General features: G+C 49.5%; 1 protein-coding gene across 1 annotated transcript in view; it reads left to right on the forward strand.

Moving 5' to 3' along the window:
- The window catches only part of PPFIBP2 (PPFIA binding protein 2), a 140,096-nt gene that overhangs the window by 101,002 nt on the left and 22,631 nt on the right, over window positions 1-16,463 (forward strand). Inside the window, 8 exon segments of the mRNA XM_031681266.2 lie at window positions 1,371-1,463; window positions 5,620-5,731; window positions 7,778-7,839; window positions 8,950-9,025; window positions 10,391-10,494; window positions 12,341-12,408; window positions 13,961-14,018; window positions 15,057-15,098. Coding sequence (XP_031537126.2) covers window positions 1,371-1,463; window positions 5,620-5,731; window positions 7,778-7,839; window positions 8,950-9,025; window positions 10,391-10,494; window positions 12,341-12,408; window positions 13,961-14,018; window positions 15,057-15,098 — 615 coding nt within the window.

The raw sequence follows: 16,463 nt of genomic DNA on the forward strand, positions 1-16,463 counted from the left end.
CCAGTGGAAAGACTGTCCAGGCTGTTAACACGAACCGCTCAATCGGACGAGTGCTGGTTGAGTTGGAAAGAAATGAGAGAGTGAAGTGATTTCCTTGGCGGTGGAATGAACAAGGCTTGGGGTTAACTTTCATATGTAAGGGTGGCAGAGGAGGAGGAGATGAATGGGCCAGAGCCCAGGTTCCTGGCGCAGCTGCCTACGTGGGTGGAGATGCCCTTCAGCGAGGCAGGGGTGTCTCAGAGCGGGCGCTGAGAGTTCCACTTGGGCCATGACGGTCGTAAGATGCCTACGTGCCATCCACGTAGAGATGCTCAGTGGGAAGTTTGTGCTGTGAGTCTGGAGTTCAGAAAGCCTATGAAAGTAATCACATTTGTACTAATTTTTCTGTTAGAAACCAGTCAGCAGGACTGTTTGTCCATTAAGGGAACCTAGATTTGGGACAAAGGTGGCCGAGTGGTGTCATCTTTACTGAGGGGTTACTTTAAAAAGCAGGGGTCCTGGGGTCAGAAAATAAGGCCTGATTTTCCAGGTCCCCCATGGGCAAGTTGTTGGAATGTGCCTTCCTTACTCAGCAACCCTCACGTGGCTCCCTACTGTCTAGAGAATGGTATCAAAACTCATTATATTCTTATCCCAAAGCCTTTACCATGTGTCCCTCCTTACTCTCCAGGCCTCATTTCCCACAAAATGCTGCCCATCATCTGCTCTCGCCCAGCAGGCTATATCTCCCTTTGTGCCTCCTGTCTTTGCCTTGTTCCTAGACACCTCCGCCCTCCCTCCTTTCTTTCAGGCCAGCCCCCTCCTCTGAACTGGAACACCCCAACCGGCCTTGACATCTCACACTCAGCATTTGTCCTTTTGGTGTCTTGTGTCAATCCTCCTGGCTGTCACTTCCTCTGTGAAGCCTTTCAGGATCACCAACCCCTCCTCTGGGTTCCTCCGCCCCCAGCAAGAGAGATGCCCCCAGTTGGCCTGCTTCTCCCTACCTTGTTTGGAAGAAGCTGCCTCGTTTCTGCATCTGTTTCTCTTGCTCCCAAATCCTGCCTGCCCTGCCCCCTACCCACCCACACGGGGGTGATTTGGGCACACCCTGCAGGGAATGCTGATGTCAGAAAGGGGTGAGCAGAATGGGTTCTGAAAAGAAGAAAGTTGTCTCTGTCTTCTGTCTGGAACTCCCTGGCCTTTGTTTTTTAATGGCCATACAGCTTTTCCTGAAACAAAGACCGTGTTTAAAGATGGGAGCTGCAGTGTGGGCATGACACAGTTGCTCCTGCCTTGGCATCCTCTGCATGAGCTTAACCAGGGTTAGAGCCAGGGAACAGCCTGCTCTTTAATCATCAGAGCTTTGTCTTTCTTCCTCACCCCTCTAGGAGTTACTGCAAGAGCTCCGGCACCTCAAAATCAAGGTGGAAGAGCTGGAAAATGAACGGAATCAGTATGAGTGGAAACTGAAAGCCACCAAGGTAAAAGGCGGTTCTGATGTTTAATGGAGAGGCACGGGGGCCCAGTGGGGAGGGTCCGTGTCCAAGCTCGGGCTTTGCAGTAGCCGAAGCTTGAGAAATGAGAGCTGACCCCACTGTGGGCACACGCAACAGTGCCCAGGTTGTGCAGGCAGACAGATTTGATCCAGCAGGGCTCTTCTCACAGGGAAAGCCCATGAGATTGTGAGCTACTGAAATCACTTGAGTTTCCTTCCACTCTCCATGTCCCAAAGCGCCTCAGGCTGGTGCTGGGTGGAGCCAGGGGCTCTGTGAGGGAGTGATGAGTCCTGGGGCAGTTGAATGCCAACATTATCTTGGCTGCATCATTTTAAATCCAGCAGTCCCTCTAATCATCAAGTTCTAAAAAGAGGCATGCATTATTTTTAGCAATTTCTAAAAAGATGATACATACTTTTGGTTTTTAAAAAACCAAATCATGTTTCTGTCGAACTGGGGAGCTTGCTATTTAAAGGACACCAACGATAGTTTCTTCTGTGAAGTAAATTTTTTCTTTCCCTCCTTTGTTTCTTCCTTCATTTCCTGTAGTAGTTGAGATGGATGGATTCAGCCTATACATTTGTTGTTTTGGCCAGAACATTGTATTTAAAAAATGTCAAATAAGCTGTCACTTAAGCATGAGGAAGTTTCACATTAAAATACAGAATTAGAGTTCTCTGGGGATGGGGGTGGGGTGTGCTAGGGTTGGGGAAGGGAAGTTCTAAAACCCTGAGGCAGCTTTCCTGCCTGAGGAGCTGGCCCGGGCTGCCTTGGATGGGTGCACGCCTGCCTTTCCGCTAAGGGTTCTGCAGCGCCCCCCGCGGGTTACTGGATGGCCTCGGCGGTGGGCATTTCATCTTACAATTTTCTCAACTTCTAGTTTGTACTTTCAGTTTTATTTTCTCTGTAACTTTTAATAATGATAAAAACAATAATACTCATTACAGATCATTTTAAACCACAAAAAATTAAAGAAATAAAAATCACTTATACACCACCCAGGAGCTACCACTATTAATATTTCCTTCCAGGCATTTCTCTCTTCAGATCTCTCTCTCTCTCTCTTAATTTTTAGTGTTGATAATTTATACACAATTTTATACCATGCTAGTAAAAGGAAACTCTGAACATGTTGTATAAATGTAAAATAATTTTCTTAACCATTATACAGATGAGGAAACTGAGGCACAGAGTAGTTAGGTAACTTTCCCAAGATTTTACAGCTAGTCAGCACCAGCCCTAGGCAATCTGCTTGTTCATCTGTAGCTCTGTTTTTATCTAAGGTGTTGCTGGCATTAGGTTCTTGACTCCTCCCAGAAAGAATTCAGAGACGAGACACAGAGGTCAAGAAAGTAAAGCGAGGATTTATTAAGTGATAGTTCGCTCTCAAGGGGAGAGCAGACAGGCTCAGGTGAGCAGCTTCCCTGAGTTTCTTTGGCAAGATGCTTACATAGGCTGTAAAAATGAATGGGTGGAATATTCACTGGGGAGGGAAGGGTTTGGGGTCATACTCCCTGATTTTCATCCCAACACCCCTACCCAAGGGGAGGAAGGATTTTTGTCCTTATTTACTCTGGATTGGAAGTGTCATGGCATCGGTGCATGATGGGTACTTCTGATCTGCAAGGCTAATTCTGTTGAAATGAGGGCGTAATGAGCAAAAGGTTACATTTGGACACTGGGGATTTCTGCCTTTTTCCACTTTTCTTTATCTGCCTCCAGGTCACTTATCACCCCCAAATGTGTGATTTCTTACCGGTCCAAAAGTTCCTGCTTGCTTCTATCTGCCCAAGGACCCCTGTTGTTTATATCATGTATGGTTTCCTGTATTTGGCCTGTGTCCCTCCTTTTTTGCCCAGTTCCTGCCATTTGGCCTGGGTCCCCCTTTCTCTGCTCATACCTAGCTACCTGCCTGCTCTAGCACAAGAGTGCCCTTGTGGATTGTTTCACAGTGCCCAGGTCTAGGATGACCCTTTCTCAAATAGCTCAGGACCTTCCATCACTGTGATCCCCTCAAGCGACTCCTTTGAAGTTGTTCACACCACCTTCTCTTACAAAACCAAACAACGCTTTTAAATCACCTAAGTACTTGACCTTGGCTTGTAGACCTTTGAGACGCGACAGGTTATGCAGTAACGACCAGGTCTGGAGCCCCTCGTGTATGCTGGAATGGATAAAGCCCTTTGCCCAGAGGTTCTCATTCGGTCCATACAATAACCCAGGGAGACCTGTCGGTTGATTATCTTCATTTGACTGGTAAGGAAACTGAGGCTCAAAGTAGGCAAGGTGAGGTTCGGATCTGGATCTATGTCATTCCAAAACTCACTCTCTTTCCCCTCTTCATCCTAATTCCCTGCAGTAAAAACCTGCCCTGTTTTGAAAGTTATTCAGTTTCCTGTGTAAAGCTTCTCGGTCCCTAAATGTGACTTACCTTTCAGTGCAGCGGCAGTAGGGCATGCTCCTGGGCTTAAGAAGGCCCAGCACTTGTAGGGGGGCAGAGCGCCTGTCTCTTCTTTGTCCCAGACCTCTTGCCACGTGGCTGGAGCCTCAGTGGCCATGGCAATAGCATACTTTGCCCTGGGTTCCCTCTGGGCTATTGTCAATTTAGACTTCCCGGCTTGGGGCAGATGCCTCTATAAGCCTAACAGAGCACCTGCTGTTTCTGGCCTACTCTGTGGAAATTGCATTCAGGAAGTTGGGCCCAGTTACTTGATCTGCAGAGTTTTGAATAAATGACCTCACCCAGAGGCTGGCCTCAGAGTAGGTGCTCAGTCCATGTGTCCTGAAACCGGACACAGGCCTGTTTGCTGGTAGAGTCAACAACAGAACCAGTGCTCATTTGGTTACTTGAGCTGTTCCAAGATTATCTTGGGAAAGGACCAGCCCGTACCATAACCTTGAGGAATAAAGGTGGGATGTGATTGGGCTACCACATGGGGAGATGGTGCCCAGAGTAGAAGCTTCTATGTGTTCTGTTGATTGGCTGGGAGTCCATTCTCACCTCCCTTGCTTAGTCTGGTTTGATGCTCAAAGACCTGGCTAGTTATCTGTAGGGAGGGAACAGGGGGAGAACAACAATAGTAAATAGTAAATAAAATTTATTGAGAACTGTCTATCTGCTGAGTGTTAGGCCAAGTTGTCCGTAACCATTATCATGTTTAATCCTCACTCCAGCCCCATGGGGTAAGTGCTATTTTCCTGGTTCTATAGATGAGCCAAGGCTCCATTTAACTCACCTCCCCAAAGTCACCTAACTAGGAAATGAGAGAATCCAAGTTTGTTGGACTCCAAAGCCAGTGTGAGTGTGCCTCCTGGGATGTGACGTCCACAGTGCTGAGTATGGGAAGGCATGGGCAGCCACAGCTACTGTTAGGTGTGAGATTTACTCTGCTAGACTTAGTAGACACTTGGGAACCACACATCGCAGCTGCCCCGTGAATGTGTTTATGCACCTGTGTTGTGCTTACGTGCCTGATTTGTGAAAGTATGCACACTCTGCACACCTGAATGGACGTCTGTAATTACACTGGGGTAAAGGAGCACAGGTGTCTGAGGCTGGGCAGAGGCAGTGGCTGTGCATTCAGGGTGGGAGAGTTTGAGGGAGGGAACTCTGGGCTCACTCTTTGTCTCCTAGTAGTGATTTGACTTCTGCTTTATTTCCTGGATGAGGTGGAAAAATGAAAGTTGTGTGTTCTTGTGACAATGCTGCACGGACATGCTGTTGCAGGACTATCTTGGGGGAAGGAAGAACCTGTCCAGAAAGCAAATATCCATCTTTGGACCAAGGGCAGCCCTCCCATTGCACATAATCCCACCTCCTCAGGCTTCAGTGGTGTTTGGGCTACAGAAGGCAGAGGAGGGAACGCGCCTGGTCAAGTAGGAGGAGGCAGGAGAGAGAGCAGGTGGATGGCCAGAGCCTTGGGCATGGCCAGAATGGCCAGGAAGAGTGCGTTCATTGGACAGAGCTCTGCTTTGTGGGGACGGCAGTGAGACCTCTTAACAGCTCACCTCACTTCTGGCACTTTGCTCCTAACTTCCTAACATGTCCTGGGGCCCACTGGCCCTGGGCTCCGACTTGAGGTACTTCGTCGTGGTCTGGTTGTCCCTCTGAGCTGATCCGGCTCCTCTGTTGCTCTTCCAGGCTGAGGTAGCCCAGCTGCAAGAGCAGGTGGCCTTGAAGGATGCAGAAATCGAGCGTCTGCACAGCCAGCTGTCCCGGACCACAGCTCTCCACAATGACCATGCAGAGAAAGGTAACTGGCTCGACTGTGACCGAATGCAGTTGCCCCTGGGCCCTCTCTTGTAAGAGGGCATGTGTGTCTCTGGGTGTGTGTGTGTATGGCTGTGTGCAGCATGCGTGTATGAATAAGTCCGTGTGAATGGATGTGTGCAGTACATTTTAATTGTGAAACACACACAAAGGGATAAGGCACTATAATAGTGGATTCATATCATTATACATTTGTTCAAATCCACGGAATGTACAAAACCAAGAGTGAACCCTAATGTTGGTTCATCAGTTGAAACAAATGTACCATTAGGTACTAAATGTTGATAGAGAGGTGGCACTTGTGTAGGGGTAGCAGGTATACGGGAACTCTCTGTAAGTCCCCTCAATTTTAGTGCAAACCTAAAGCTGCCCTAAAATACAAAGTTTATTAAGAAATAAGGTACAGGATAAATCTTCAAATATTCTTATTAATATGTATTTAATATTTACAACTGTTGCCTTGTATACAAAATGATCGCACACTTTCCAGCTTCTCCAAAACGATGCTGGAGGAGGTCACATAGCCCTGTGGATTGGCCCCACTACCGAGCCTCATCTTGGCCCCAGCCCTGCTCAGCCTGGGTCCCTGGCTGAGGTGGGGAAGCCATGCAGCCAGGACACAGTGGCTTAGGCTGGAGAAGGAAATTAGTAACCAGTATGTTCATCCTTCTGCCAGCCTTTCTCAGTGTCTTCCCAAGCCATTGAGTGTGTCACCTGCCTGCCAAGGCCTAACATGAAGCTACTTCTAAGATACTCTAGACTACCTGTAATGCTAAACTTGGATGGAGAGCTCCCCATGCCATGACTTCCAGGCCAGGCAGGCTTCCCCCCGCATCCCATGTTTCCCCGCAGCCCAAGCCTTCCAGGCCCTACCCTGTTCCACCATCAGGTACCTCCTGGAGCTGGTCCTTGGGTCATTTGCTGCTCAGCATCAAGGTTTGCCCATCTTCATCTCAAGCTTACTGCCCTCTCCCACCACAAACTGGGCTGCAAAGTTAATCTTCAGCTGCCAAGAGCCCAAGATAATGAGCAGCACTCTATACTTTCCTCTGAGAATTAATCCCTACAACTATATACACCAAGTCCGTAAATCCATTCTTCCGGTTCTTGTTGGAAGGAGATGGGGTGCCTGTAGGTACTTCTGTGCCCTTGTCTCCTGTTATGTTCTTACACAGACGTCCCTATTCTCTTTGCAGTTCCCAGTTTGCGGATGGGTGCAGGGCTTGTTTGGAAAATTTCACTCAGTGCCAATTCCTAGCCCTCAGTACTTTGGCAGAATACCCCCCCTCCCAGCTCCTTTAGGCTTTGGCCTTTGACCTGGCTCTCCAGACACATTGGGGAAGAATTTAAGAGTCCCTCTTGGGTCCAGAATGAGAGGTGGCCCCGTGTTGTCCATCATAGACTGAGGCAGATGGCTCGGCCCACAGGGCAATTCTGTAGGTTTGTGATGAAGTAGCATTGTTTTCTTTAACCTTAGGGTTTATCTTAATATAGTTACAGATGCATCTAAACGTTGTTAGTCACCTCTGACTGTTCCCTTCGCAATTAACTTTTTACATAGTCACTTCTTTTCCCATGGCATTCAGTTCATTCAGCTGTAGATGTTGTTTCTTCTTATTTTAAGTTTTCCTTTGCTACAATCCGTGGGACTGATTGTATGATTCTCTGTAAAACTTGTTAGCAGCCCAGGGACATGCCTGCTCAAGTTATAAAGGATAAATGTCTGTTTTCTTGTGGGATGTTGCTTGTGAAAGATTTGAGGGTTCCTCTGTGTCACCTTTGGGTTAATGGCATTTGGGTTTTTTGCCCCCACAAGTGTCTATAAGGAAGACAAATACTGGGTTCACTTGTTTAATAGTCTAGCAAATATTTAATGAAACTGACTCTATGCCAGTACCATCGTGGGCTCTTGAAGGACAGAAAGAAGTCCACGTGCAGTTTGTTCACATGGAAAGTCTTAGCATCTTAATGTGTGGGAAGAGCTGCCTGCATTTACATAAATAATTCTTCCTACACCTGAATTCTTTAGACCAAGAAATTCAACGTCTGAAAATGGGGATGGAAACTTTGCTTGTTGCCAACGAAGATAAGGTAAGATGGCCATTGGATGGCCCTGTCCTTTCTCTGCTGACATCCCTGGTTCTGTTTGGTCCCTGCTGGTTGCTGCTGTTTTGGACGGGGCTGTGCCCATCAGGCCGGTGACTCAGGGAAGTGTCAGGAGAACCGGCTCTGCCTCCTGGAGACTCAGCTCAGCCACCTGTTCTTGGCTTTGATGCCTGGGAATTGTGCCTAAATGGAATTCCCCAAAGACAGATTAAGGCAATGCCTGTTCATGGCTAGCATAGCTTGAGAACAGTCTGCCAGTCTCTCATGTGCACAGTCTGGTGATAGACCCCTCACGGGCAGACCCACCATGACACTCCTGATAGACCTGTCAGTTGACCCTGTCTTCTTATGTCCCTCACATTGAATTCCTGCATAATTATAAGACAGCCACCTCGATAATGTTGGAACACCTACCTAGCACAAACATCAGCTCCAGAGGATCACAACTCTGTATTTTACAGATGAGGAAACTGAGACTCAAAGCGCTTAAGTGGTTTTGCTCAAGTTCAGGTCACAGTAGATAGCCAGAGTGAGGCTCATACCCAACCTTAACTCTGAGTCTGTGTGGCCTCCCGAGTCCCTAGCCTTTGCTGAAAGAAATGATCCCTCTGGGAATTTCCTCTTTTGTGTAAGGAATCTGAGACTCCTAAGGAGGGGGTAAGAATATTGGGATAAAGATGACGGTTTTATTTTAGTCGTGTGTGTGTGTGGCGTGTGGCTCCAGAGGACACCATTGATATCAGGAGGCAGATTTCAGTTGCTACCTTAGGAGGGCAGGGAGACAGTGAGTTTCCTGCTCTTAGAAATGTTTAAGCTCCTCGAAGGCTACGCCAAACAGGGATTGCTTTATGACTAGAGTTTGGGCTCGCAGCCTTCAGCTAGAGGCAGGAGTGCTTGCAGTGGCCTAGGAGGCAGACCAGTGAGAACCCAGGTTCTGGGAAGGAGCTGGATACTGTGTTTCCCTTTGGAATGTCCTGTGGGTTCCACATAGCATTTCTTCTTAGTGTGCCCAGAACGTAGCCTGGGGCCCCAAATGAAGTCACCACCGGTGCCACCAGTGTTGTTTATATAGATATCTATCTCACCCTGTGACAGGACCGCCGGATAGAGGAGCTTACTGAGCTGTTAAACCAGTACCGAAGGGTGAAGGAGATCATGATGGCAACTCAAGGTAAGGGCAAAGGGGAGCCTACATTGTCTCCCCAAGATATTCCGTCTATACTGGGTTAAATCCAGGGACCATCCTGACAGAAGATTCTTCATCTTTTTTTTTTAATGGGAGTACTGAGAAGTGAACCCAGGACCTCGTGCATGCTAAGCACGTGCTCTACCACTGAGCTATACCCTCCCCCAGATTTTTCATCTTTATTTGGGAAAATGCCCTGCTGAAGAACAGAGCTGGTTAGATGGTCTTGGATAGTGGGCAATCGGCAGCTGTTGATTTCCAGAAATTTTGCTGATTGGCAGGCAGTTCAGAACTTCCGGGGACTATCCAGGTCACCAAGAAAAGAAAGCCTTCAGCTTGAACCACTGGCAGTCTTCACTCGTGGGAGATTATGCATCTTCCTAGGATCTTCTCTCTTAGCGGCAGTGAGTGTGGTCAAACCTGGATCAGAAGTCAGCTTAGTACCCTCACTGGGGATTAGAGCTTTTCCACCTCCCGGAGAATCTCAGAGTTTCCCCAGCAGACTCCGGGACACTTGGAGAGCCTTCTTTGAGCTTCTGGGCCCCGGGGTTCCCCCAGGAGGTCACAGGGCAGGGAGAGCGAGAGCTGATTGTGTTTCATATCAGCTGCCTAGACGGAAAGCACCACTCAGGCCGCATCACTGTTCTCTGTGCACTGTGGAGTGTATGCCAGGCTGCCTGCCTTGTTCTTGCCGTGGGCCTGGGCTCCCATCACAGACCCAAGGAAACAGCTATTCAGGGAGAGGGCTGCTGGAGGGTGTTCAGGGGCCTCGTTCCGGCTGAGCTGCCGCCTCATCTTGGGAAGAAGCCAAGCCCGAGCTGTGGTTGACTGGTTGCCACCCAGGGCCCCTGCCACCCCCACACACGTCACAGTCCTGTTTTCTCTAGTCCTTTGAGATCCTGGGTTAGTTCAGGGCTTGATTGCCTGTGTCCAAGGAATTGAGAAGGTTGGAGAGGAATGATGAGGGGGTGCTTCTTTCTGTTCCATGCAGGAGCTTTGACATTGAGGTGACCCTCATGGCAACCCTTGGCTCAGATGCCCTGAAGAATATTCTGAACCACACTGTTAACATACCTTTATTTGTTTTTTTTTTTTGTCCTTTTTTGTAATGGATATATATTTTTTGATAGGGGGAGGTAATTTGATCGATTGATTTAATGGAGGCACTGGGCATTGAACGCAGGACCTTGTGCGTGCTAATAAGCACGTGCTCTACCACTAAGCTGTACCCTTCCCCCCTCTTTGTCCTTCTTAATGATGGAGAAATAACGTAGGGATTTTGTGATACAATTAGAGGTTTCGGAACAAATCACATAATGGTAATTATCTCTTCTGCATTAATGTTTCCAGGCCCTTCGGAAAGAACTCTCTCAGTCAATGAGGAGGAACTGGAGGGAAGTTTCAGAAAGTGGAACACTGCAAATAAGGGCCCCGAGGAACTATTTAAACCAGAGGTAAGTGTGTTTACATCCCTGATGTGGGGTGTCAGCAGGCCCCAGCAACTTACCCTGGGCTTGAGGGAAGGTCTAGTGAGGAACTTGCCAGGTATAAATCTCGACAGGTAAAAAAGTTAACTCAGTGGAGCAACCCCAGAGGATATGGGGGGAGAGCCCTGAAGGAGGGAATGGGCCAGGGCACAGGGCTGTGTTCTGGCTGGGAGGAATGGCATAGTGGCTACTGGACTTCCAAGGATAGGAATTTGTTTTTTTCAATTGGTTCCTCATTTATTCTTGCCTTTCCTCTCAGGAATATAAGCATAGACCAAAGGTGACCTTTGTTTTATTTACCACCGTCTCTCCAGTATCTGCAAGAATGCGTGATACCCAGTAGAATTCCACAAACACTTGTTCAATAAATGAACGCATCCTGCTCGTTTAGAGGGATGGCTACAACTTTTGAAATGATGTACTCCTATTTCATAGACAACCTCCTGTCCCTCTAACTTGCATACAGATTTCCTTTTCTCTTCTTTAAAATCTGGTCCAGTTCTGTGAATCTCTCTGGATTTAGGCTCAATAAATAATAAGCAAATAAACTTGTAGACAAAGATTTCAGATGTAGAAGGGGCTTCAGCCCAGGATTTAAACAGTCTCACTGGAAACTCCAGAACAGTCACACTACAAAGGATCGTAGCAGTCCAGCTCAACTTTCCAATTAAGAGAGGAGCAAAAGTGTCATCCAGTGACCCAGTTATGTGGTCAGCAGGCATTCCAGATTGCTGGCAAAAATAAGATAATAAAATAATAAATGCTCAATACCTCTGGGTGGTCTTTGTGATGAGTACTGTACGTGACTCACCTCATTTACTCCTCATGACACCCCATTGGGATTCCTCTTTTATTGTGATGAAGCTGAGGCTCAGAGAGGGTAAGTAATCTGTTCTATGTCACACAGCAAGTAGATGGGGGAACTTGGATTTGAACTCAAAAGCCCAGGCTTTAAACAACCATACATACTATAATGCCAGGTTTTGAGCTATAATAAGCCAAAAAGATCCTGGGCTCTAGAGAAGAGAGGCAGTCCTTGTAGTCAATGAAGACATCAGACCGCGTCCTTATCCACCACCATTAACTCGTTCCACCTGTGAAACTCTTGCCTCTTACTTTCTCGCTCAGCTAGCTCATTCTCATTTCTAAAGATTCAGCTTAAGTGTTCTCCCCTCTGAAGCCTTCCTAACCTGTCCACCAACAAGAAGGATCCCCTCCCCACCATCCCCATGTTATGTTATAGGTATTGGTCCCAGAAGGACAAATTGCATTGATCTTTTACCCTAATTAACTCATCTACCTTCCTTATGTGGGGAGTGCTTGCCCCACACCGAGCACAGGGCCTGGCAGCCAGTAGGTGTTGCTCATGTTTGTTGAACGACTGTATGAATTGCAGCGTTGCTCACTGTAAGCAACAGAAATCAATTCCAGCTAACTTACACCAAAAAGGAAGTTTTTGAAAGGGTGCATGGTGGCTCACTGAAAGGAAAAGCTGAAGGAGCCAGCTCAGAAAGGGCAGGGGCGGCAAAAGCCCCAGGGATTCAGGTCTCAGGACTGACTTGTCAGGACTGTAATTCTAGGAGGTGAACCTAGGCCCTGGAAGGCGAGGCAGGTTGGCCCAGGTTGTTCAATGTATCTTCGTCTTTGGCATCTTAAAAACACCAGGCACCAAAACTGACAGAGCCACCAGGGCTGCACGCTGGGGGTGGAAATGTACCTCCCCAAGAGGACTCGTCCCAAGAGGGGGAAAGGATGGTGGGTGGTCTCTGAACAGTAACCGTGCTCCTCAGTGACTCTCCCGTTCCCCGTGCAGATGTCTCCGAGATGTAGCTCTCCGACCATGGGGCCACCTCCACTACCACAGAAATCATTGGAAACCAGGTACGGGACCCAAGCATTTCTGTGGAGCTGCTTCGCCCTCGGACCCACTCAGGGCTCCTGACATGGCAATGGCTGGCCGTGCACGGGGAGCACAGCCGCCATGTCCTGGCCACACCTGACCTGCCACTGTCTGGGCAGCACTGCAGGCCCCGGCAGTGGCCACAGTGGGGCCAACGTGGTGGAGCAGTCATGAGCCATGCCTACCTGCCCGGGCCCCAGAGGAGCTTCCATTCCCGCAGGCTGAGGGTCTGGGTCATTGTCACTGAGAAAAGACCTGGCCAGGGGTTGGGGCCTCAGAGAAGAGGTGGCCGCACCTCATCTGTGTCCTCCAGTGTCCCCACGGAGCTGAGAGCATCCTGTGATGTGTGCCTGTCTTTTCTGTCAGCCCTTCTAGAGGGAGTCTAGCTCTGTGACAATCCACATTCTCCCAGGAGGGCCATTTCTCCACGCAGGGAAATCGGTCCAGCTGCTTTGAGGAAGCTTCACATAGCAGTGAGCTTGCAGTGGGCTGGCCTGCGGGGTCAGCGGCCATCTGACTGGTTCTGTTGAATATGAACCTATTTCTAGTTCTGTGTGTCAGCTCTTTAGAACATACTTCCAAGTAATGGGGATCTGGAGCTTCACCGCCAAGAGCAGGCTGTCTTTCAGCCAGGGTGTCTGGGGAAGACGGCCACGAGCAGGCTGGAAGTGCCCTGGAAGGTGCTAAATCTCCAGAGTTCTGGAGCTTATGCTCTCAGAACCCCATTTGCCAGAAGCCATTGTTCCCTGAGCCTTCAGCCCCAGAGAAAAACAGCAGTGTCGAGGAGGGCAATTGGCCAGCCCTTGATTTGGCAGAATAAGAAAGCTGGTTTATGAGTTCACTCAGGAGGAGGTCAACGCCAAGTGACTCACACTGACCAGACTCACAAGAGACTAATGTACTCACAGATAATGATTTATCCATATGAATTGAGAAATGTCACTGCCAGGGAGACTTGTCATAGAGTAACCCTTAGGACCACTGGTGGTATTGCCTCTTCTCTATCAAATTGGTGCCCTTCTCTGCAAAATAACCCCTGAGAAAGCAGATTCCTTTGAGCAGACTGGTCAGGGCGTACAGAGCAGAGGGTTGGAGGGCCCCAGCAGGGGGTGCTTGTCCCCACTCCAAGGTGACACCACCTCCCTCCATGGATTACTTGCAGACTCACAGACAAGGCAGTATTGTCCCCACAGACACTGGCTGTCTTCTGACCACACCGTTGCTAGCTTGCACTGAATTAGGAGAACTGAGTGTATTCTAGCTTTTCAATGAACACCAAGGACTTCTGATTTGGATTTAAGTGATGCTCTTGTACCCTCATTAGCATGTTGCCAGACAGGCCATCCCCAAGGTGGGCCAGTCTCATCTTACGTGTAATGGTTATGGTGAGAGGGTCTTTTTTTCCCCTGACCTTGACCCTAAGCCCAGGACAGACTATCAGTTTAACGTTTGAAACATCCTCTGTATGAATGGTACCAGGTCCCTCTTTTCCAGTAACTGTTTCCTCATTGACGTTCTTTTGTGTTATTTCAGGGCTCAGAAAAAACTCTCCTGTAGTCTGGAAGACTTGAGAAGTGGATCTGTGGATAAGGTCAGCCCATCAGTCTATCCGTAATGTTTACTGAGTTCCTTCTTTGCACCCGGCACCGTGCTGGGCTACACAGGCAGGAGCTGGTCCCAGCTCATGGGGGCTTTTATCAAGTTGCTGGGGAGGCTTAGAATTACATGAACATCTTGAGAAAACCAGTCAGGTGAGAGGCAGGGTGAGTCGGGATGCACTGCCTAGAGTTGATGAGGGAGGATGCTGAGATGGGCACAGGTGGGTTTTGGGAAACAGTGGGGAGCAGGAGGAGGTAAGGTCAGAGCCATGAGTCGGATGGAGCCGGAGAAGATCTTGAATCCTGGCCCTATTTCTTCAGGGAGTGTGCAGAGATTTTGAATGAGGATGTAATGTCTATAAAGGTGATGACCCTGGGATGGGTTATAAGATAAAGTAGATCGGAGAGGAAACTTTTTAAAGAATCTAGAGGCCTGGGTGGTGGGGGTGGGTAATAGCTCAGTAGCAGAGTGCGTGCTTAGCATGCACAAGGTCCTGGGTTCAATCCCCAGTGCCTCTATTTAAAAAAAGGAAAGAGTCTAGAAAGACAAGAGGACATGAGAAGGGTCTTGTGGCCTCTTGTATGAAGGTAGTCCTTGTTCAGGTGGGTGAGCCCCGTGCTGCTGGAGGGGAGGGTGGCAGGCTCTTGAGTGGTGAGGTTGCTGGGGATTCTGGGGTCCTGTCCTGACACAGCACCCTCACTGACCTTGCTGCATAGATCCCATGGTGTCCGGCAGTGCACCAGCCTCCCTGGTGACACAGTGGAAAACCAGAGAGGCTGGAGCCGGTGGCGTCTTTGCTCCCATGGTCATGTGCCCCAGTGCCATACTGCTGCAGCTGCTAAGGACATGTGCCCCTGGGGTTGGACAGTGACCTGTGTTTCCTCCACGGAGGGTGATGACATGACAATAAGATGGGTAGGGAGGGGTGAGCCTTGCAGGTTGAAACAGGCAGGTGGTCCTGAGTTGTTGTCGTGACTAACACAGGTCTTTTTTTCTCCACATAACTGAAATCCTCCCTGCCATCCCGTAGTGTGTCGATGGGAACCAACTCTCCCCCGTGGTAGAACCCAAGGTACATTAACTGTATGTCCCTCTTGTCTCTGTGAGGTCACACTGTGTGCCGGAGTCTTTCCATTGTGCAGGTTACAGCTTTGGTAACCTTAAAGTATGTCAGCTGTAAGGGGGAGGAGGACGGGAGGAAAGACCAAACCTCCTCTCCCGCTGTCTTCATGTGCACCCAGCTGAACCCTATGCTTTCATCTCCAGTAGCTGTGAGATAGGATTTCTTACTATCTCCTCCATCCTGTAGGCTCTGAGAAAGTCATCTTTAACAAGACAGTGTAGATCTGATCGCTGGCAAGGGGTATGATGTAATCCCAGCGCACACATAGAGGAGTGTGATGTCTTATCTTTTCAGTGCTGATAAGTCATGGTTAGAAAACTCAGCGGCGGGTGCAGGAATCTTTCTGCAGCATCCCCGACATCGGCGTCTGGCCCTGCTTTCAGTGACTGAGAGCTCGTGACACTGTATGACACCGCCTGCGTTGTTTCCCAGCCCTGTGAGGTGCATCCCTGGGCTTCCCTAGAAAGTGCACCCGCTGATCCCCGCTCTCCCTGTGGAGCCCGCGGGGTAACTCAGTCTCCCCCGCTCCTGACGGCTCTAGAACTTACGTCCCTCTGGCCCTCCCCCTTCTTGTGTGCACAGGCCCCCAAACCTTTCAAGTTCCCAGTCTCCTTAGGATGAGCACCGGGTCCTCGGTATGTCCTCTGCACCAAGCCCTGGGCCTCCCTGGAGCGTGATACTCCAGGTGGGGTCTGCCCCCGCCTCCTCGATCCCGGCCCTGAGCTGGTGGTTACCTGCTGTCGCTCCAGCCTTGGGCATGTGGTACTTTCTGTGCCTCCTGTGCTGTCCTCGGGCCTGAGCCAGGATCGCTGTTCTTTGTTCAGAATCAATAAAACAGAGGTTCCGAGGGGCTGAAGAGAAAGGGCTTTGCCTGAGTCGGCGACTCGGAGCCGGGGCTCTTCCCGCTCAGGACGGCTGCCCATGCACGCACACGGGCTGTCTGCGGCTCCTGCGGGCTTTCGTCCCCATGGCCGTGAGTGTCCTTCTCAGGGACGGCAGACGCAGGCCGCGCTGCCGGCGTTTCTGTGTCCTGTGTCGGGTCCTGACGGTGCACCACCTTCTCCGGCCGCGGGTCCTTCCCTCCCAGCTTCGCTTCTTGGCTGAACCAGAGCTGAGAGCCTTTTCTGTCGCCCTTGGTTCCTCTTGTCTTCCTCACAGGTCTGGGCCGCCCTTGATGCCCGTTGTTGTGTTGGATTCTGCCCTCTTTACATCTCAGCTCCTCGGTGAGCTCCCAGGGCAGCCCTCATCCGAGGCCTGGGTTTGCTTCTGCCCTGTCTTGGGGGACATGTGTGATGACACCACTGGAAATCTGTT

The sequence above is a fragment of the Vicugna pacos genome, chromosome 10 (genome assembly GCF_048564905.1).
Source record: "Vicugna pacos chromosome 10, VicPac4, whole genome shotgun sequence".
Classification (NCBI taxonomy): Eukaryota; Metazoa; Chordata; class Mammalia; order Artiodactyla; family Camelidae; genus Vicugna; species Vicugna pacos.